This window comes from Syngnathus leptorhynchus, chromosome 14, assembly GCF_054491065.1.
Source record: "Syngnathus leptorhynchus isolate UIUO chromosome 14, UIUO_Slep, whole genome shotgun sequence".
Taxonomy (NCBI): Eukaryota; Metazoa; Chordata; class Actinopteri; order Syngnathiformes; family Syngnathidae; genus Syngnathus; species Syngnathus leptorhynchus.
The window spans coordinates 9,976,731-9,997,272 of NC_141208.1; the positions used below are offsets into that span (position 1 = coordinate 9,976,731).

General features: G+C 42.0%; 4 protein-coding genes across 9 annotated transcripts; 1 reads left to right on the forward strand and 3 right to left on the reverse strand.

Annotated features, from left to right (window-relative positions):
- Nucleotides 1-497: 497 nt before the first annotated feature.
- On the reverse strand, nucleotides 498-5,261 carry casp8 (caspase 8, apoptosis-related cysteine peptidase). 3 transcript variants are annotated; one of them, XM_085929532.1, is made up of 12 exons: nucleotides 5,224-5,261; nucleotides 4,674-4,792; nucleotides 4,310-4,488; nucleotides 4,098-4,203; nucleotides 3,505-3,634; nucleotides 3,290-3,321; nucleotides 3,176-3,209; nucleotides 3,025-3,083; nucleotides 2,680-2,785; nucleotides 2,452-2,579; nucleotides 1,482-1,876; nucleotides 498-1,299 (listed from the first exon to the last, which is right to left on the reverse strand). In XM_085929532.1, exons 2-12 carry the CDS (start codon nucleotides 4,779-4,781, stop codon nucleotides 1,125-1,127), a joined length of 1,452 nt encoding a protein of 483 aa, XP_085785658.1. In that variant the 5' UTR covers nucleotides 4,782-4,792; nucleotides 5,224-5,261; the 3' UTR covers nucleotides 498-1,124. The 3 variants fall into 3 exon arrangements, with proteins under 3 accessions (XP_085785658.1, XP_085785659.1, XP_085785660.1); XM_085929533.1 differs by lacking the exon at nucleotides 5,224-5,261 and adding an exon at nucleotides 4,941-5,203; XM_085929534.1 differs by lacking the exon at nucleotides 3,025-3,083 and having other exon boundaries at nucleotides 2,680-2,781.
- Nucleotides 5,262-5,803: 542 nt separating this feature from the next.
- On the reverse strand, nucleotides 5,804-9,800 carry catip (ciliogenesis associated TTC17 interacting protein). Its single transcript, XM_085930324.1, has 9 exons — nucleotides 9,486-9,800; nucleotides 8,842-9,027; nucleotides 8,692-8,747; nucleotides 8,537-8,623; nucleotides 7,929-8,096; nucleotides 7,414-7,538; nucleotides 7,268-7,344; nucleotides 7,114-7,181; nucleotides 5,804-6,894 (listed from the first exon to the last, which is right to left on the reverse strand). The coding sequence occupies exons 1-9, from the start codon at nucleotides 9,598-9,600 to the stop codon at nucleotides 6,727-6,729; spliced, it is 1,050 nt and encodes a 349-aa protein (XP_085786450.1). The 5' UTR covers nucleotides 9,601-9,800; the 3' UTR covers nucleotides 5,804-6,726.
- Nucleotides 9,801-9,804: 4 nt separating this feature from the next.
- LOC147046591 (interleukin-5 receptor subunit alpha-like) lies at nucleotides 9,805-13,297 on the forward strand. Of its 2 annotated transcripts, none has more exons than XM_085930329.1 (11): nucleotides 9,805-9,820; nucleotides 10,075-10,122; nucleotides 11,116-11,189; nucleotides 11,383-11,432; nucleotides 11,520-11,674; nucleotides 11,735-11,910; nucleotides 12,203-12,336; nucleotides 12,413-12,557; nucleotides 12,759-12,864; nucleotides 13,022-13,103; nucleotides 13,194-13,297. In XM_085930329.1, the coding sequence occupies exons 3-11, from the start codon at nucleotides 11,123-11,125 to the stop codon at nucleotides 13,266-13,268; spliced, it is 990 nt and encodes a 329-aa protein (XP_085786455.1). In that variant the 5' UTR covers nucleotides 9,805-9,820; nucleotides 10,075-10,122; nucleotides 11,116-11,122; the 3' UTR covers nucleotides 13,269-13,297. The 2 variants fall into 2 exon arrangements, with proteins under 2 accessions (XP_085786455.1, XP_085786454.1); XM_085930328.1 differs by lacking the exon at nucleotides 9,805-9,820 and adding an exon at nucleotides 9,848-9,911.
- LOC147046592 (uncharacterized protein CXorf38 homolog) lies at nucleotides 12,963-17,266 on the reverse strand. Of its 3 annotated transcripts, XM_085930327.1 has the most exons (7): nucleotides 17,008-17,266; nucleotides 16,467-16,601; nucleotides 16,086-16,220; nucleotides 15,724-15,873; nucleotides 15,601-15,652; nucleotides 15,404-15,525; nucleotides 12,963-15,208 (listed from the first exon to the last, which is right to left on the reverse strand). In XM_085930327.1, the coding sequence occupies exons 1-7, from the start codon at nucleotides 17,221-17,223 to the stop codon at nucleotides 15,089-15,091; spliced, it is 930 nt and encodes a 309-aa protein (XP_085786453.1). In that variant the 5' UTR covers nucleotides 17,224-17,266; the 3' UTR covers nucleotides 12,963-15,088. The 3 variants fall into 3 exon arrangements, with proteins under 3 accessions (XP_085786453.1, XP_085786452.1, XP_085786451.1); XM_085930326.1 differs by having other exon boundaries at nucleotides 15,404-15,652; nucleotides 16,095-16,220; nucleotides 17,008-17,265; XM_085930325.1 differs by having other exon boundaries at nucleotides 15,404-15,652; nucleotides 17,008-17,263.
- Nucleotides 17,267-20,542: the final 3,276 nt, after the last annotated feature.

Consider the following 20,542-nt stretch of genomic DNA (forward strand, 5'->3'; position numbering starts at 1 on the left):
GATGGTGTGTTTAGAGTCACTTCCTTATCTATTTTGTTTTTTTTAAAAAAAGAGGGAAAATACCCCAGTAACTGACAGCAAAGACAAAAGTTGTGTCTGGGCTCCTTTTTCATTCCGTCACTGCAGAATGCAACGACACATGGCTTTACCCTCAATATTTTCTCTACTTAGACCACATCTTGTTTTGTGAAATAAATAACTCTGAATGTTATGTCAGGCCCGTTCTCAGCTCCTCCTTTGTGTATATGTCACGTTAGCATACCGTATGGTTTAGCCTGTTGTTGCTGGTTCATGTCTGTTCTTGGTGTTGGATTTTGACAAATAAATTTGCCCCAAAAGTGCGACTTATACTCCGGTGTGACTCATATATGGGTTTTTTTTCACTTTTTTGTGCATTTTATGGCTGGTGTGATTTATACTCCGGAGCGATTTATAGTCTGAAAATTACGGTATATGGGATGACCAAACTGAAATCCCCAATAAATTGCAAATTTCCAATAAAACCAGATTGAGGTGGTTTTTTTTAGGGTTTATTTATAGTAGCAGTTCAATTCACAGAGGATAAAAATAATATTTTTAAATTTCATCTGAATTATTTTCAGGCCGGCTCGGTGGAAGGGTCACACGTCCGCCTCACAGTTAGGAGGGTGCGGGTTCGATTCCACCTTCGGCCCTCCCCGTGCCCACGTGGGTTTTCTCCGGGCACTCCAGTTTCCTCCCACATCCCAAAAACATGCTTGGTAGGGTTGACTAATTAACTACTTAAAGACTTTTGTAAACATTTTCACTAACGCCTCGAAGTAAAAAGAACTTCCGTGATGAAGCGCAATTCTGATATGTTATACAGACAGTGCAGTGCGGTAGGCTGAGCTAAATTGTAGTTAGAACTGCTAAGCCAATCAGCTGCAAGGATACAGCTCAACATGTTCCCATTGGTCATTAGTGTCATATGGTCAGACAAAGCTACGCGCTCCAAGTGAGGCCCGATGTCGCTGATAGTGGCCTTCATTCTTCCATATGACGATGTGAATGTGTGTGTGTGTGAGTGAGACGTTAAAAAAATAATAATAATCAGCGATAGACCTTTGATACCTGTGATAGGTGTAGCGCAAAGTAGCGAGGGATTATTGCACACTTGAGGATTGTTTCACTTGGGCCCCAGCAAACTTTAGGATCAGTGTCTTAGTGAGGGTGTATTTGGGCTCAGGCATTTGCCTGTAGGTCTTATAAACCCCTTTGCTGACCTCCCGGTTCACACGGGTGAGGACAGAGAGAATATCTTCCTTCTGTTGACTGCCCCTACAAAACACATGATAGCCAAGAAAAAAAGATGCAATAAGAAAAAAAGCAAATATCATTGATGATGGATAAATGCTTCAAAAAATATCTGACTGTGACTGCCATCTTCATGAGACAGGGTTGTGGATTTCTGTTGTGGTTTGACATGGCGCCCAATTATTTACAAAATAATTTCATCTCACCTCTCAGCAGATCGTCTGAGTTGCTTGCACAGCTCCTGGATGTAGATGGAACCTGTGGTGGTTTTTCGAAATGACCTGCAGTCTTGCACAGTGGACATGCCCAGCAGGAAGTCGGCATCTGAGGCCACCGTCCCATCAACGATAGGGCCCGCATCCTCTTCCACTGTCTGATTCTGTCTGACATCATTCGCCCCATTTGGGTTTGAGGGCAATGGCAAGGATCCTGTCTGATAGGCACTTCCCTGACACGCTTGGATGAAGAACAGTTTGGGTTTCTCTGCCAAGGTTGGGGCTAATTTACCCGTAAAGGGCTGCGTCAGTTCTCGTAGGGACACCTTTTTGCCGTCAATCCCAAAGACACAACTATTTCCCCCATGGGAGAGCACACACACGACCTAAAAATAAAAGAAAGTGTACAAAGGGCGATTATTCGATTTGTCTTCATCGTTACATCATACCCAACACAAGATAAAAAATAATAATGATAATGTTGGCCTAAAAAATGACACCCACATGCACACGCACACCCAAAAGCCTAAACCCTGGATGTCCTCTGAGATAAATGCTCTGCTTCATGAGAAGAAGAGAGCCTTTGGTTCAGGGAACGTGGTGGAGCTGCGGGGAGGATGTTAATGAAGATGAAATCCATCATGGACAACACCTCTGAGCAGCTCCTTTAGCTGCAGACGATTACACCCCCAGTGTAGGAAGGAAAGATTCCGCAGGTCCTTCATTCCCACTGCTGTCAGACTCTACAACATGCGTGGTGGCGCCTGATCAAATTGTGTTTGGTCTCTACCGCTACTAGTGGCACTTGTCTTTGTCCTTGTCTGTTATTTATCCTTTTTTAAATTCTTGCACTCTTGTACGCTGCTGTGACAAGTAAATTTCCCTGCTGTGGGATGAATCAAGTTTTATCATCATCATCACAATTCACCATCAATTTCCTCCATGCAATAATCTTGCTCACCAGAGCATCCTCCATTGAAAAATCTCTTGTCGCAATGGTCCTTAGCTCATTTTTCATCTGTTCTGCAGTCAAGTTGTTCAAGACTTTCACATCAAAGCCAAATTTATTGAAGAGTGAACTAAGAGCCTCTGTAAAATAGAGGAAAACATTTTGTTGACTTTTTCCGCGAGTCCATTTTTATACAGCTTATGTTTCATTTGTGCAGGGTGGATGTATGAAAATACGCACCCATGTCCTTGTCACTTCCACCCCTTCTGGGCAGGTCCAAAAATTCCTCATTGTTGATGATCACACATAGACCATGAGGAATGTGATCCATTGCGTAGTACTCTGTCTGCGGCACAAGCACACAAATATAAATGATTTAGATGATCATTAAAATCATGAAATGAATGACCTCTCAGATATCCAACCTGATGAATATTTCTTGTTCCCACTGAAAATGTCTCACTGGCAAAACGTTTTCTTTTATTGTATCATTTGCTTGAGGTCATTTTGGCTCATCAGATTTATCAGACAGTATTTTGATGCAATAAGTACATCAATAGGCACACCGCACGTGTGAACGGGTACCTGATCAGAATACAACAAAGGCCGGATGTTGGCGTCTTTATGGGAGAAAAATTGGCCGCCTTCATATAAGGAAAAACAAAACAGCCATAACTCTTTGGGTATATATAAAAAATGGCATGATCTTGTGAGGCATGCTCTTTGAAATACACACCGGTGAATTGCGCCTCAGATGGGGACACACCATTCTGCAGGAAGAAATCAGTCAGCAGAGCGACCAATTTTCCTCTCGGCATTTCGAAGCAGTCAGATAGATACGGATACGCACCTGGAAATCATTGCTTGCTTCGGCAGATGTAGCTACAAGTGAAAGGATTTGATGAATTGGAAAAGGTTAACCAACTTCGGTGTGGCCTTCAAAGACTGACGCACACTGGAATTGAGCTTTTTGTACAGCTTCCTTAACTTGAGCCATTATAATGTCAAACATCAAAACAGGTCGGTATGGTAAGCTTGAGTGGTCATTCAAAGAATGCCCAGTACCTTTTTCAAATTGCTGGACAATCAATGCAAGTGGCATGTTCGCTTTCTTCAGGATCAAATGAAGCTCACATAGATTGGATTGAGACAATATACCCACTTTTTCCATTTCAATAAAGATGTCCAGCATCGTCTGGGATTTGCAGAACAAAACAAAACAAAAATCAGTGTAAAGTTTTTGAAGTGAATGGAAGAATGAGCACCTAAAATGAGGGCAACATCTTGTACAGAAATAAACACATGGAATTTACCACTACTGTTCTGATATGAAATGTAATAAAAAATATATAGCAAAAGTGTTTTATGGAACATTGACGGCTTGCCTTTTTTCTCCAAAATTTTAAAACGATCATCCTTCAGGAGTGACGATGATATGATTTTTCCCAGGGGTTGTACGTTGGCTTCTTAAGCTTCTGACTACGTCTGTTTGTTTACAAATGCTCTTCACATACTAAATCGGTTCCTTTGCTTTTACCAATCATTTTTCCAGACTGCATTTGACTATTTTTTCAGTCCACATTAACTTAGAAAGTACGACATTCTCATATAAATATGGTGGGTTGTGTTATGATCTTGAAGGAAGTGCGAAAACTCACATTGCATTCTTCCAATTGTCTACTGCCAAGCTTGTCCTGCAAGAGAAACTTCACCCTTGTGACAGTTTCTTCAGTTGCTTCATCATATATACGGTACAGCATCACCCTATTCACAAAGCGTGGAAGATCAAAAATTAGGTTTAGTATCGAGCTCGGGTCAAAGGAGAGAAAAAAAAACACTCTCGCAGAAAAACAATTTTTGATACTTTTACCTGTAATTTGACGGTTTGCCAAAAGGATTTGCATCAGTTTCTTCCACATCCTTTGTGTTTATCTTTAACGAGTTGAGGAGGTCAATCCGTCGGATTGTCTGCAGTAGCTGCTTAATAAATTCAATATTCAGGCAATGTTTTTCTTCTAGTCTGCTGAACAAATCTTTGCCATCTTTGACCTGTATTGGAAAGATAAAATTGAAAAGACAGTTAGCAGAAAAACAAATGGGAATATGATTACATTCCAGCTGTAATTTGATAAATTGTCTAAAAACATTATTTCCTTCAATCTGCAAGAGTCGTGATTTAGAATTACAGATTTGCAATGTCAAATATTGTAAAGAATAAAATATGTGAGCCTCACTCTTTCGAGATCTTTCTTGCTGAGAACATCACAGCACAAAAAGCAGAGGGCGGCCACTTCAGAAGAACACAGGTTCTCTGAGATTTCCATCAACGTCTGCCTCTCCATCCCAACACAACCTTATAGGCAGGTAAAAATGAGATCAGACACAAATCAAAGAAATGACATCATTTGATGTGATCCTTGATAGCCATCTGGTGGCGGTGTTACATGTCAATTTGCTCCCAAGTTGACATGAAACACCGGCATTGGTACTTCAATAGTTACCAGAAATGGAACGATTGCGTGAGAACGTTGAGATTATTTTAGATGGCAAGTCTATCTACTTTTCAGCGCAACAGTCTAACAAATGATTAACAGATGATTAACCATTATTCCTCGATGTGACTTCATTGAAACCGGGAAACGAAAGATAAACTATTTTCAAGATTTCTATAACTATCCTCTCGTTAGTACACAAAAGTAATGTCAATGACGCATGATGAATTTAATTTTTTTTTTTTTAATCGACATTTATTCCGGTAGACCATGACTGTGAAAACGTACGTACCTCTGTCTGAACGTTCGGTCTAAGTTTTACTTTTTCTTCTTCTGTCAATGTTATTTGGCCCGGCAAAATGATTTTAAATAAATTACTGCCATCTATTGGTAAGTAATCCGTTTATCGCGGACAATTGGTTCCAGGACCACCCGCGATAGATGAAAATCCGCGATGTAGAGAAAATATATTGTTACATTATCCATAAAAGACTTTTATAAACTTTTATTGTATTTTTGTATATTGTGCTTTTAAATGTTTTTTTGTATTCTTAAACACTTTAGTAAACATTTTAAAGTCAAACTGATTTTCATAAACATTATTTATTGAAATAAATAGGGAAATAAAGAAAATAAATAAGAGTAAATATATACAACATTCAACAAGACATTTATGAACCTTTATTGTACACTTTATTGTTTTTTTTAAATAATTTTTGTATTTTTAAACACTTTTGTAAAAATTTAAAAGTCAAACTGACTCGCAAAAACATTATTTATTCAAATAAATGAGAACATTAAAATGAGTGAGTATAATGTTACAATACACACACAAGACTTTTTTGAAACTTTTTGAAATGTAAACGTGTCTGGCTCCTCTCTGCTCTTGTGTGCTGGCCGACTGACGCGCCCCCTGCGGCCCAGCGCGAGCACATCCGTGGATGGTTGTTGGTCTCTGTGTGCCCCTGCGATTGGCTGGCAACCGGTTCAGGGTGTCCCCCGCCTACTGCCCGATGACGGCTGGGATAGGCTCCAGCACGCCCGCGACCCCCGTGGGGAGAAAGCGCTTCAGAAAATGGATGGATGGATGGATGGATGGATGGATGGATGTTGGCAGAACGTGTGTCAGCTGGCAATGGCATAGCGGCAAAGCTGTCTGTCTCTCATTCGTCAATCTTCACAAACGACCAATCAGCACAAACGAAGCACAAACGAACGGTACCATTTTGGTTCATTTTGAGCAGATGGGGGGGGGGGGGCTGGGTGAACTCTGGATGACCAATAAAATAATCTTTTATAACTCGAAAATCGCTGCTGCACAAACGAAATTGTTTACGGTACAAACCAGCCCAAACGAAACAGACTATTTTCCTTCAATTTTGCGTGGGGTGGGGGGCCAGCTTCACACAGGTCCTCACCGGCCATGGCAAAGATGTACAAAACCTATCTGCAATATTTGTTTCAAAAAAATCCGTGATCGAGCCAGGCCGCAATAAGTAAAGCGCCAAGTAGCGAGAGATTACTGTAACTACTTTGTGTGGACATAACGTGTAGTACTTAAATAACGCCATCGTCAATAAAGACGTAGACTTATTCCCAGTGTGGATCATTTTAATGAAAAATATAAAATAGTTATGTGCTGCAGCTTTAACAATGACAAAATATCTGAGAAACACTTTCTTTAAAATCACACACTAATGCCTTACGTCACTCAAATAAAATAAAGGTAGCCAATGATGATAAGTGAACAGCAGTTATACAAATGTTATTGTGAGAATGTGAGATTCCAGCGTGATCAGCTATCTTGGCTTGTGTCCGAGGTAAAGGGGAGGAAGTATTCTCTGGCAAACCGGAAAACATCATTTGGTTTCTTGAGTAGTAAATATTGTAGGAAGTCAGAAACGAGCGCACGGATTTCTGGATGTGCTTTTAAGTATGACGCATGATCAGCCTTCAGCTCCTCCTATAAAACGCAGAACAATGTTCAAATTCATTTGGAAGAATTACCGAGGCCTATCCAAAATATACACCCACAACTGTCACAATATGAAGTCTCGAGATAAGAGTTGGAAAAATAGAAATGACCCTTTTGAAACAATACATACATTTTGATAGTGAGAGTCGGGGCCATACAGTAATCTAACAACATATATTTTTGGACATTCTGACATTGTTTCCTTACCTTTCTGTCCAAGAACTTTGAACGCATTTGTACATCTTCTTCCCACACCAGGGACATTTTGTGATAAGCTATTAGAAAACAAAACATACTTAAAAGACAGCCCATTGTGTGATCGATAGAATGAGTACACTCTGTGCAATATAGGTGTGATTACCTTCCTCTTTCTGTGATGGAAAGTGCAGTAATTTCATCACAACTGGAGAGCCCACCTGGAATCTGCTAGCAAGATGCCTAAAGAAACAATGATCTCCTTCAGATCTCATTCAAGATTTGATTCCGCATTGATGCAATGAATCTTACCCATCAGGTAAAAAGTAACAATGCCATGTCGTAGGGCTTTCATCCGCAGAATGAACAATTCTCTCCACTCCAAAGACCTCCATAGTCTCCCCCTCAATCTCCATCTGTTCCTCTTCTAATCCTCGCTGATCAAACACAAACATAAGATCTCAATGGGAAAAAAAAAACTCACTTGAATTTGCTTAACATTCATGCCTTGAATGTGGGAGGAAGCGGGATTACAGGGAGAACAGGGAGAAAGAACAACAGATTTGAAGAGGCAGAGGGGCCTCGAGTCATTTGTGAAAGAGCGACCCCTAGTGGGCACAAAGGAGAATTGATGGAACTTTGGAACATGTCTCAACATCTCCGTTTGTGGTCTTTCTCTTTCGCTCTCTTGGAGTTGGCGAGCCAACAATAAGATGATCAAACAGATGCTGACTATCGGCAGAGAGAATAAAGTGTTAACAACATGTGCTTTTGTAATTGTTGGCTACAGCCCCAACTTTCACAACCCAAGTTTTGTAATCACTCACAAAAGTCGTGCATCTGATGCGTAATTTGTGGTCAAAGGAGATGAAATTCATATGCTCCGGGACTTTCTTCCTCAACACAATAAGACGCGTGAGCAAGAAGTTGGAACCCTCCGTTACAAGGCCTCTGAGGGATTCCATGGAATATGAAACGCTGTCTCTTGTCACCTCCTGGAAAAACACATACGGTATTTTTTGAAAAGTCATCAGCCATAAAATGCACAATGGAGGACCTCCTGCAATATGATGTGTGATGTAACCAAGTCAACTTCCTTGTTTGGCACGCTCAAACATTCTTCTTGAATCTTGAATATAAAGAACAATTGCATAACATGTCCAGGGCAATAAAATAGACAAAAATACAGTACACAAAGTCCTTACAGTGGACTATAACTTGAGTTATTTTATTGCCCTGGACATGTTATGCCTTTGGTTATTGGGCCTTTAGTTGGGATTTACCTGACTGAATCCACCTCTGAATAGCATGACATGTCAAAATGATAGCAATCATCAACACTTTACAAAAAGCCAATATAACACGTACATCATCTGGAGGACAGACACCTTCTGAATAACATTTTTCCCTTGGTGGCATTTAGGTTGTAACTCACCTTTCCATCAGTGGTGACTTGATCAATGCTCATATGTCCATCACGTTGCACCATGTGACAGCGCTTGTCCAAGATGTGGTCATCAAGCTAAAAAGAGATGCAAGTCTTTCAAAGTATTCTACAGGAGGTACGCCGTAACACACTCAGTGACTTGCCTTGACATACTCGTGGTGGTCCTCCTCCAGCACCTCGAGGTCAGCGGTTAGGTAGGCTAACATGGAAGAGAAAAACACATGAAGATGCTTATGTGTCCACGGTTAGTTATTCAGTCTGCCACATTTATTTGTTTGAAGAAATGGGTTCACCTGTCACCGTGGTTCCACACGGGGAGTTGTCAATGGCCCCCTGGCTTTGAGCATGAACCAGCATACACGGTTGATGGGCTCTGCGGGCAAACTCCACTGACACGCAGAACCTCCCGATGTCTCGACCCCCTTCTGACATGGTCACCAGAGAGTCCGCAAACACACATTTTGACAGCTCCACAGGCTCTGGCAAAGATAAGATGCTAACTTTACATTTAAAACACAGCAAAAACAAAAGGATGACAAGCTTGACCAAAATATCATCATGATGTCTTCAAGAACAATGTCCATACACTTGTTTAAGAATAGTTATTTCAGTTTAATACGCAATTTCATTTGAACCAAATCACTTTTCTATTTTCGTCAACAATACAAGAAAGCGATATCATTAAAGTCATGCAAAAAATGCCGATTCATTTGATCGGATGGCTGGGATGGGAAATTTGACATTACAGTGCGCAAGAATTGCTATTGAATTTCCATTCGTTATTTTATTTTATTTTATTATACTTTGGTTATTTGAAATCTCATTCTAAATCTAGCCGTGTCCGGTCGTGGTTGGAGTGCTTCAATACTACAGGCGCCAAAAACAGGTGGTCGTACTCTCAGGCGTGTGCAGATCTTTTGTATAAACTAGAGCTCACCAATGAGGGACAGGAAGGTGATGGCTTCTTCGGAGACCACCATCTCAGCATCATCCTTGGCTCGCTTGGTCTCCTCCAAGGGGTAAGGACTTTCCACCTCATCGGGCGCCTCCATGATCGATCGTCCTGTGTTGAAAACAGACTTTCCACCCGTGGTGGAAAATATCAAACGCCGCTGGGGTAAACTGGGTGATTGTTACGACACACAAATTGTGGTCAACATTGTGGGCAGGTATTTATTTTGGGCTTCTCCACTGTCAACCCTCTTATGTTTCAGACGAGTTGTTGTCCACAGTTGTCACGGCAACCGCGGATCGAGTGCCGTAAAGCTGCGTGTAAGTGGGCACGCCAATTTGGAATGAACCCATTTGACACGGCAACCCATATAATCTCAATCATCAATCCGGAATAAGATGATGGATACAAGTTAGTCTAAATAAAAGTTGAACGGGAATTTTATCACGTGTTTAGTTCACATGTTCGCATGGTTCATTTTTTCAAATAGTGTGCTTGTAAAAATGTTGAAGAAACGGTCGATTTCCTGAAGCTCATGAACGAACGGCTTGTGACATACTTCTTCTTTCCACAGAAATGTGTCATCGTCTTCAGAGAGCAAAGGAAGATCAAAAAGCGGGAGGTAAGGACTTTTTCTTCACTTCTCTTTATATTTTCACCTTTAAAATGGAAATAAGGGATATTTACCATACCTCCTTATCACTGCTTGAGGAGTTAAGTCAAATGAATAATGACAAAACTGAACAAGGCTTACAAAGAGGAAGTTTGAAAAGACAGGAAAGTATTTGGCATTGGCTAATAACAGGATGTCTTGAGTCTTATGAACAGCTATTCTTTTTCTTTGCTTGCTTCTGTTTTGTCATGGTTTTAGCCATTGTTTGACCCACATACAGAAACCAACCAACTCAGGAGTCCCAGATGGATGTGGAAGTTCTATTGAAGGGAGGGAGGTAGCAATAGCGCTGGAGGCTCCGAGCCAGGAGTGCGCAATTGGAGCTGTCATGGTAGAACGTCAGCGGTTCGGTCCGAGCACAGTGGATCCGGTTGGAAGTCCCTGGAGGGGGGCTCCAAGAGCTGGAAAGCAACAACAAAGAGTCAGAGTTCGCAGGAAACAAGGCGAAGAGCCAACGGCTACACCGGAGACTCGGGAGAAGCAGCGTAGACCAGTAGGCTAGCTAGAGGAACAGCCGTAGAGGAGATTACACAGGCGACGAGTTGTCGGCAGCACGCCTGATCAGCCAGCCACACCAGTGGGGATCGGCCACACCAGTGGGGATCGGCCACACCAGTGGGGATCGGCCACACCAGTGGGGATCGGCCACACCAGTGGGGATCGGCCAAACCAGTGGGGATCGGCCAAACCAGTGGGGATCAGCCACAGCAGTGGGGATCAGCCACAGCAGTGGGGATCAGCCACACCACTGGGGATCAGCCACACCAGTGGGGATCGGCCACACCAGTGGGGATCGGCCACACCAGTGGGGATCGGCCACACCAGTTGGGATCAGCCACACCTGTGGTCCTTCGCCACTTTGCTGACGGCTGCCTCCTGTGGATAAGGGAAAAAAACCTCCCGGCCCCTGACCCATGTTTGTTTGCATGTGTGCATTTGCAGGTTGGCAATGAAGGTGTATCCGCTTCATCCACTAGTTTGCTGCTGTCTGCTGATTCAGTGGGCCTTTCAAAGTGGTAGGCAATGTTTGATCACTCGCAAAACGCTCACAAAATATGCACAGTCATGCACGCGCGCACACACAAACAGACTCTCGCACGCACACAATGACAGAGGAAAGTGACAAGAATTTAAAGAGTCATCCCCCCCGAGGTGGAAATCCAAAATTGGAAAGTTCATCTGATGTACTGCATACGTATTCCTTTTCAGCGGAGAGCACCAACGTGGAAGTCTGTCACGATGAAAAACACATCTACAATGTATGAAACACTTCAGCTTCCAAGTTTCTATTCTGTGCGAATCCAAGTTGCTTATATTTGCTCGCCCCCCCCCCCCTCCTCCTCCAGCTCCAACTGTTGAGTTCCTCATCGCACGAGCCTAACTTTATGGATATTGACGAGAATGATAACTTTAACTGCTTCCTTTATCCAACAAATCTACTCAACTGCTCGTGGACCTTCCCCACTTTACATAAGGAGGCTCAACTTTCTGTTTATATCAGGTTTGTATTTCTATTATTTGCACTTTACTGAATGGTTGACTCCTCTGATTTTCCTTGCAGCATTTGTGATGATAACAGCACAGTTCAGCCCCTCAATCTTATATCAGACCAACATTCTGGATCAACGTGCATTGCTCTGAAGGAATACGAGTGGTTGTATGTGATCATTCAATTCAATGTGTCCCTGCACCATACATGGGGCGTCTACAGCTATGTGTACAACACTGAAATGATGGGTAAGAGACAATGTCTTTCAATTCGGCCTTTTTAAAACAATTCCAAAAAGATAGGATTTAGGGAATTATGACAAATTTGTTTTATTCAAAAAAATCGGTGCTAAATACAATACAGTAATACCTCGTTTATCGCATATAATTCTGCGAATCTGCAATGTAATGAAGCCGCGATAATTGAACCGCGATGTAGCGAGGGATGACTGTAATCACAAAACTGTTAACTGGGTACTAATTACATTGCTTTTTGAGTAGTTCCTGGATAAAACTTTTGATTTTTTCATTGTTTTGACAGAGGTCTTACCTCCACCTGGAAACATTACCGCTTCAGTCAAAGATAAAGACCTAGTGGTGACCTGGGACAAGCCCCGCGGACGTGCTAACTACCGCCCCTTGTGCTTTGAATACCAGTTGGCTGTGGGCAACCAGGTCAATTATACTGTACTCTAAATATTATTGCCGACATCAAATACACACTATACTGTATGTTTAAATTGGTGAACAGGAACAAAACCAAATCCAATGTTGCGAGCTGTCACATAGGATGGCAAATGCCAATCCATCTTCCACCTACAGTGTGAGAGTCAGAACCAGGAAAACGTCGGCTTGTTTCGGGTCGCAATTATGGAGCGACTGGAGTGACACTATCAGTAAGTATCAAGTCATTCTGCATCTAAAGGGGTCATGTTCTGATTTTATTTGAGGTGTATTGGATTCTGAACACTTTTCCAAAACTATACAACCTTAGTGGTATCTGATTTTGAAGTTGCAACATATTTTCTAGCTTTCCATTCTACTAAGTGTAATTAGCTCAGTTCAGAGTACAGTTAACTTTTTTTTTTTTTTTACAGCAATACAAAGGTCTTTTTACACATTCAACACCACGATAATCATTACAATCGCACTCGGAATACCTATGATCCTTCTGACTCTGCTGTTGTTGGTCCGCAATCACAGGTACTGTCTTGGTTTAAAAATCCATCCATATTCTGTCCCCACAATCGAACCTGCACCCTCCTAACTGTGAGGCGGACGTGCTTGATTGTTTTTCTCACTTCTTTTGTTTGACAATGCACGTAACGCAGGCAACACACGCACAACTCTGTTTTTTTAGGGTGGCACAGGTTCTGTATCCCACAATTCCTCGTCCCCCATTAAAGTACAAATATTTCCTGGAGGAAAACAACGCATTCAATGTAAGGCTATCTGGCTAGACTTGTTCACACACTGTACAATAATCAAGAAAATAACTGTTGTTTTTTCCTTCATTCCAATCTTTTTGACAGTTTTATCATCCTGCGCCATCTGTGAAGTATGAGGAGGAGATTACAGTGGTGGAGGATGCAGAGAAAAGTCATTAAAGTCATGTTCATGACATGAATGAAACAATCATCATGACAGTCCTAATTTTTCAGCTTCATTTCATGGAATACTTTTGGATTTTAAATTCAATAACATTTTTAAAAGGAAACTCCCACTGTTTAGACAGGCTTGTCTTCAGTCTGGAAATATAATTATACTAGAAATGCTAACCACCTTATTAGAACGAAACCTAAAACGACTACAAAGAGAGGAACTAGTGACATATTGGCGGGCAATGAAGGAGAAACTGCAACTTGATATGCCCAGAGGGGTAAATAATCAAAGTGACATCTTGGCAAACAGAGACAACACTGACACTGTCAGATAAATTAGGAGCGTCACAAAGTCAAATGTCCTTCTGTCATAATAAATGGCATATTTTCTTAGATTCTGTTGTCAGACCAGGAATTTGAAATGACAATACAGTACAGTAATCCCTCCTACTTCGCGGCTTCAACTATCGCGGCTTCGCTGTATCGCGGGTTTTCAAAAATAAATTAAATATTTTATCGCAGAAATTTCATCATTTCACGAGGTTTCGCGGCCACTTGAGTTTCTTCATTTTCCTTTAATAATGATAGCTTATGTTTAAAAGTCGTTTTCTTGTTTTGAAATGAATAAATTAAAGAGTCAGTACAGTATACTTTATCGTCACATGTGACTTCAGGGCGTTCTCTCTGTTGTATATTTTGGACTAACTCATGTTCCGTAGTGGGAAAACCCCGGATGTGGGAGGGGGAGCTTCGGGGACGTTCAGTGTTGCGATGTACGGCCAGTGAACTGACTGTGATGAAAGGAATAAAGCAGTATCCATCACGTCGTTGTCCGAACCATGCTTGCTACATCAGAACCTGGAAAATAGTAAAGATATAACACTCTCCACCGGCAGTGGCCTTCATCTGGACATAGCAATACACTGTTAGTCTCGTCGCTAAGGCATGAATGCGGAGCGCACAGTCCATTGATATGAAAGTCCCCTAGCAGCGAGCTGGTTGATGTCAGCGATAAAAATAGAATATCTTCCAAGAATAGCTCAAAAAAATCTAGTTTCTATTTCGCGGAAATTCCCATTTCGCGGGTGGGTCTGGAACGTAACCCCCGCGAAGTAGGAGGGATTACTGTATTTCCAAGGTCAAGCGGTCGGTGATGCTGAGATATTATGAGTCAAAATGATTTAAAGCAGCGATGTCTCTTTTATAATACTGTCAGTAGAGATTTTTTTGGGTCCTGATACTCGTTTGTAATTTGACACAAGTGACAGACTTTCACTTGATCGCCAATAACACGACACGAATACACATTGTAGATGAACTCTTGTACTAGAGATCATTGAACTACTTTGGAAAAGAATATCAGGCACTACTTGCACAGTGTTTCTCAAATTGGATTGCGCCAAGCACATATTACATCAGAGAAAAAAAATTCAGGGTATATGTATATGTTATCGTCTATTGTTTTGCCCGTCTGTCGATATTTTCCTTGTGATTGGCTGATGACCAGGATTATATGGGCCAATGTTTGGCCACATTTGATTACAATGAATGCATTTTCCAAAAAAACACTTTTCCAGCATATCTTTTGCTTTGGGTTTTAGCGTTAGTTAAGAAATGCTTTGTATCGTGCAGCAAAAAAGCTAGCAACAAAAAGAAAGGAACCCCTTACATCCTTCTAAAGTACATTTCATAACCTATGACTGTTGGGCTTCAAGTTCTTTCAAGCGCATACTGTGCTTATCCAATTCCCAATTAGGAATAAGTACATCAAAATCCAATTTAGAGATTGTCGGCCAATCAGACGTCTTCTCATCCCTAGCAGTTTGTCAACTCTTCCTCTGTCCACCCCCCAACGTGCTGATGGCTTGCAGCTCTGGAGAAAAGATCACATTCAGATCTTTGTTTTTCTGTAGGAAATTGTCCAGCATCTTCAGCTGATTGGAATCCTGGGAAAAGAAATAGGAGCGCCTATGATTATTCAAATCACAATATTTGGAAGAAAATAGGATTCTGGAGAGCAAACTACCCACAGTACTGAATTGGAGTTGTTTCAAACATTTGCAGGACACGAAAATCAAAAGCCAAGTAGAAATGAAACTTTCATGATTGAGTTATGTTGAATTCAGATTGACTTTTCTCACCATCGTTTCATCTTCAGCCATCTGCCGTAACTCCCGCAGTATCTCTCGTAACAAGTCAGCCTCCCATTTAGCAATTAATTCAGGGGTTACAACAAACACAGGATCAGTAGCTTCTTCCTTGACACTATAGTGCACAGCGTCAGTCAAAGATGATTCAGGGGTTACAACAATCACAGAATCAGTAGCATCTTCCTCGTCACTATAGTCCACAGCGTCAGTAAAAGATATTGACAAGTCAACAGCCAGCATCTGAAACACAACGTTGTTAGGTGCAGAGTGTAACACTCGTTAAATTGCTGCCCAAACGCAAACACGCTCACCTGAGTGATCCTGTTTTCAGCCAATTGCATTCCGGGTACGTTGCTGAACAGACGCATAAAATGTTGCAGTGCAAGCTTGAACTTTTCCATCCATGCATCCGATACACGTTGGTTCGCAGAATGCATGAGATGATTCCTGCATCTGATCAGCTGCAATACACAACACAAACAATTGTTGAGACAGTATCAAGCAACTTTCACAACATTAATCTGTGTGCACTACGTGGCTCCAGTTTTGCACATAAATGAAAAAATAATAATAATAATAGATCACGCAAGAATGTATCATTTTAGAGCGGCACTTTACATTGGGTTTCATAATCCAAGTGCAATTTATAAACTGGCATATTCCGGATGCTGACCTCTCTCACATGAAATGAATTTTCAGCCGAGTTTACAGAGGCAAAGCAGTCACAGAAGTTGATGAGGTTGAGCAGAGCAGAAGGATCACACTGATCTGCTGCATTCACATGGCCCTGACCTCTTGGCATGTAAGCCTGGAGAGAAATTATATGGCAAAAGAATTAGAATACTATTTATATGTAGGAGAGCAACATGTGGTAAAAGAGCAGTTACAAAATCAAAATATGTGCTTCCAGGAAATAGCAAAAGGGACAATAAATCGTTTTAGATGATGTACCTTAGCCAACTCCCAGTGGCGTGTTAAAAGAGCAGTTACAAAATCAAAATATGTGCTTCCAGGAAATAGCAAAAGGGACAATAAATCGTTTTAGATGATGTACCTTAGCCAACTCCCAGTGGCGTGTCCTCCACGCAGAAGGAATGCAGTTGTTCCAGTTGAGATCGGAATGAGGTTGTCTGTGGTGCTTGAGAATCTCAGACCTCCACTGTAAACACGGGCTACATGCCTTGGAAAGCTGCACAAGTGGTTGACATCATTTCAATGGTAAAAGTAACTACATTCATCATGTGGATTTCAATCAATAGCAAGCCATAGTGCGTGCGCTACTAGTCGGAGTACATTTGCCAAGTCTATTGAAAACAAGACAACAATCTTAGTTGGACTAAGTTCATTCTGTTTCCTTTTTTCAATCACTTTTTGGTTCTTTTATCACAAACAGGGTATTTCAGGTTGTATTACCTGACATGTTTCGGCATCCGACTCTGATGAAGGCGGAAGTTCATGCCGAAACACGTCAGGTAATGTCAGGTAATACAACCTCAAATAACCTGTTTGTGATAAAAGAACCAAAAAGTGAAGACAACAATGTTGTCTTGGACAGCGTTAAAAGTCCCAAAAGAAAACAGAAAGTGTTTTGACACCTTAATGTCCCCTCCGCGGCATGATCGTTGGCATTGTTGACGGAGAGAAGGAGCCACACCGAGCAAATCTTGATGAAAACCTTGCATCTGCTCATCGGCGAATACATGCAGAATTTCTTTAAGAATATACAGACAACATCCTGCCTTGAGCCAATTTTTGTATTCTCTGTCGTTGAGACGCACAACAAGGAATTCTTCCCGCAATCTGCCTTCCATTTTGTTCGAATCAAAAATCAAATCAAATTTGCTAAGTGTACGCGGAAAAAGAAAATAAGCTCCGCCCCCTCACCTGCAGTCACGCATCTCGTCGGTAGACGGCACTGTTGACCACCTTTTTACTATGAAAACACAATTCACAGCACCGTTTTGTATACAAAAGCAATGATCTCAAACTAAATCACGATTATTATGTTGAATTGTATAAGATGCGCAGGTCAACCTGCACCATTCAGGAGTGACAAACAGGAGGTAAAACACACTACTTGTGTTCAAAAACAAAACAATGGTAGAATAAAGGCTGGTGGTCATGTAAGAATCATTTCATCCAGTAAGCACGTGAACAGTTTGGCCTTGCAGGTTCTTCAATGTCGCATACATATCGTATTTGTGGCGCGATTATAAATCATATTTTTCATAACACTGTTCAAGTATGTTGTTTCTTAAACACATGAAGAAACGAGAATTCCCGACCAATGGGAAGCAGGGCGTCTTTCAAGTGTTCCATTTTAGTCTGTTTCCCTCTGGATACGGGACAATTCTGTGATCAGCTCAGGCCAGGTCCAAGTGTTTCTTAATCTGCAAGTCAATTTCTTGCAAAGCTTTGAATGCGTCTATCCAACCTAAAATCACCCGAAAGGGAGACAGCACAGAAATTCCATGTTGCACATATTTTGATCATTTGTCAGATCTAAGCAATTTCCTTAGCATTGAGCCTGGCTTGTCAGGCTAATGCGAAATAGCCTAAACTATTCTTCCAGTAAATTATTATCTATTCTTCCTGAGCTCGGGAGTGTATGAGCTATGAAGAGGTCAGGGACACGAGAGGGGAATTTGTTTTTGTGTGTGTTCCAGTGTGTTCACGCAGTTGTATTCACACAGAAGTAAGGGCAATGAATTTAGCCAACTGCTAGCACTTGTTGTAATCTGCAGTCCCTTTTTCAAGGTAGTAAGTGATCAGACAGATATGTAAGGTAAAAATGGGCCTGGAAATCTTTCATTCCATCCATCGATCCATCCATCCAACCATCCATCCATCCATTTTCTAAACTGCTTTGTCCCCATGGGGGTTGCAGGCGTGCTGGAGCCTATCCCAGCCGTCATCGGGCAGCAGGCGGGGGACACCCTGAACTGGTTGCCAGCCAATCGCGGGGCACACAGAGACAAACAACCATCCGCACTCACACCTAGGGGCAATTTGTGCTCAATTGATCAATAGTGCTCAATCGGCCTACCAAGCATGTTTTTGGGATGTGGGAGGAAACCGGAGTGCTCGGAGAAAACTCACGATGGCTCGGGGTGAACATGCAAACTCCACACAGGGAGGGCCGGAGGTGGAATCGAACCAGCACCCTCCTAAATGTGAGGCGGATGTGCTACCCAGTGCGCCACCGAGCCGCCATCTTTCATTCCTCCTGGGTACAAATTTGAATTGCAAGCGTTTAAGCTAAGGTTGGTCTTTGATTGATTGTCACATCCCGATAAACTGGATCCTTGTCATCACTGTGACTGGAATGATGCCAAAAAAAGCAAGAAAGGTAAGAACCTTTGATGACTGTATCTGATTTAAACAATAACAGAAGGCACAATTTAAACACATTCCCATTAAATTATGAAAATGAAAAGACATTTGTGATGTATCACATAATTTTAGCGCTACATGAAAATTTAATGAGTCTTTTAGGGAGCACCGGGAAAAACAAATACCCCTCTATCTTTGTAATTGGATCTCTAAGGATTTGAGGATAGTTAAAGTAGATTAGATGCCTCGGAGTGTGTTTATGTGAGCCATTGAGGGCGTGTATGCATATGAGTGCTGTTCTGGGATCATAGGTAGGCTGTATATATTGTGTACATGAATTAGTGAGAGAGAGAGAGAGAGAGAGAGAGAGAGAGAGAGAGAGAGAGAATGAGCGAGAGCAAAAGAGAGAGAGAGAGAGAGAGAGAGAAAGAGAAAGAAAGAGAAAGAAAGAGAAAGAGAGAGCGTGCGAGCGAGAAAGAGAGAGAGAGAGAGAGAGAGAGAGAGAGAGAGAGAGAGAGAGAGAGAGAGAGAGAGAGAGAATGAGCAAGAGAGAGCGAGAGCAAAAGAGCGAAAGAGCGAAAGAGAGAGAGAGAGGTGTATGTGTGCCCAGCAGTCCCATCGTCCCAGCAGGGTGTTTCTTAAGCAGACGAGATCAAAGCCACATTAGTATTCTGAAATAAATCTCAATGTTCAGTCCTCACTGCGCGGGTCCCCAAACACACATGCACGCACACACCCGACTATCCCTCCCTTCAAAAGAGAGTGCCACCCCACCCTTTTCCTCCATCCAATACCCCCCCCCCCCCTCCCCACCGCCCCAAGTGGCTGTCAGAGCTATCTGCCTGCTGAATCCTTTGTTACATCCTTTCACTTTTCACCTACCAGCACGAGCCTCCTTCCTTATGCAATCAAGTCTAAAACGCTTCGTCAAAGCCACTGGCAAAAAAAAGTAGTCAGAAATCTATGTTTTTTGACAGGTATATCCTCAGGAAGATACCTCTGCGTCTCTCATTGCATCTCATTTTGCTCTGTCTCCCTCCTGAACTTACCTGAGCAAAATCGGTGTTACAGGTTTTTGTGACTCCTCACAAAGGTACTTGGGAATTTAGCAGAATTTTCTTGCTGTTTTTGCCAATGGCATAAGATACATAAGTGTGGGTGATTGACTGTAGGAGTGGAATGAGCTCATCTAGGCCCCAAAATTAGAATGGGAAGAACATACATGCCCTGTGAAGAATGCTGACAGTTGCAATATCTGTGACATTCCGTGAGTCTTTGTGCTTACTTGTCCTTGCGCGGGCATTTGGATGTTTCCGCAGTTGTATTCACACAGAAGTAATTCTAATTCAAAATTCGAATGGGGAGAACATACATGCCCTGTGAAGAATGCTGACAGTTGCAATATCTGTGACATTCCGTGAGTCTTTGTGCTTACTTGTCCTTGTGCGGGCATTTGCATGTGTGTGTGCGTGCGCAAGTTTGGGACCATGTGTCCATGCATGTTGTTATTTATGTACGTGCATGTTTTCATACGAATGCGTGTGTGTGTGTCATTTAGATAGCCACCCACATGAATATGTAGATCAGTTTTAGGGAGCGTATGTGCTCAGCATTAAAGCCCACTCTCCACTGCTGACCCAATTTCACAGTGCACTTTGTGTGTGTGTGTGTGTGTGTGTGTGTGTGTGTGTGTGTGTGTGTGTGTGTGTGTGTGTGTGTGTATGAGCTCTACAAGCTTGGAGAAAATGTGCGGTTTCAGATGGAGGAGTGCGAGTGGGTGTTTATGTTTGTGAGGTG

What these genes read in the sequence shown, in the direction of transcription:
- casp8 (XM_085929532.1), bottom strand. Translation starts at nt 4,781, where the DNA reads ATGGAGAGGCAGACGTTGATGGAAATCTCAGAGAACCTGTGTTCTTCT. An exon ending in GGCAAACCGTCAAATTACAG is followed by an intron (nt 4,204 to 4,309) that starts GTAAAAGTATCA and finishes CTTTGTGAATAG; the next exon opens with GGTGATGCTGTACCGTATAT. An exon ending in TGTCCAGCAATTTGAAAAAG is followed by an intron (nt 3,322 to 3,504) that starts GTACTGGGCATT and finishes TTTCACTTGTAG; the next exon opens with CTACATCTGCCGAAGCAAGC.
- LOC147046591 (XM_085930329.1), top strand. Translation starts at nt 11,123, where the DNA reads ATGAAGGTGTATCCGCTTCATCCACTAGTTTGCTGCTGTCTGCTGATT. An exon ending in TCAGTGGGCCTTTCAAAGTG is followed by an intron (nt 11,190 to 11,382) that starts GTAGGCAATGTT and finishes ATTCCTTTTCAG; the next exon opens with CGGAGAGCACCAACGTGGAA. An exon ending in AGGAAAACAACGCATTCAAT is followed by an intron (nt 13,104 to 13,193) that starts GTAAGGCTATCT and finishes TCTTTTTGACAG; the next exon opens with TTTTATCATCCTGCGCCATC.
- LOC147046592 (XM_085930325.1), bottom strand. Translation starts at nt 17,223, where the DNA reads ATGGAAGGCAGATTGCGGGAAGAATTCCTTGTTGTGCGTCTCAACGAC. An exon ending in GCCACTGGGAGTTGGCTAAG is followed by an intron (nt 16,221 to 16,466) that starts GTACATCATCTA and finishes ATTTCTCTCCAG; the next exon opens with GCTTACATGCCAAGAGGTCA. An exon ending in ATTCATTTCATGTGAGAGAG is followed by an intron (nt 15,874 to 16,085) that starts GTCAGCATCCGG and finishes TGTGTATTGCAG; the next exon opens with CTGATCAGATGCAGGAATCA.
- catip (XM_085930324.1), bottom strand. Translation starts at nt 9,600, where the DNA reads ATGGAGGCGCCCGATGAGGTGGAAAGTCCTTACCCCTTGGAGGAGACC. An exon ending in ACCACCACGAGTATGTCAAG is followed by an intron (nt 8,624 to 8,691) that starts GCAAGTCACTGA and finishes ATCTCTTTTTAG; the next exon opens with CTTGATGACCACATCTTGGA. An exon ending in GCATCAGATGCACGACTTTT is followed by an intron (nt 7,539 to 7,928) that starts GTGAGTGATTAC and finishes GTGTTTGATCAG; the next exon opens with CGAGGATTAGAAGAGGAACA.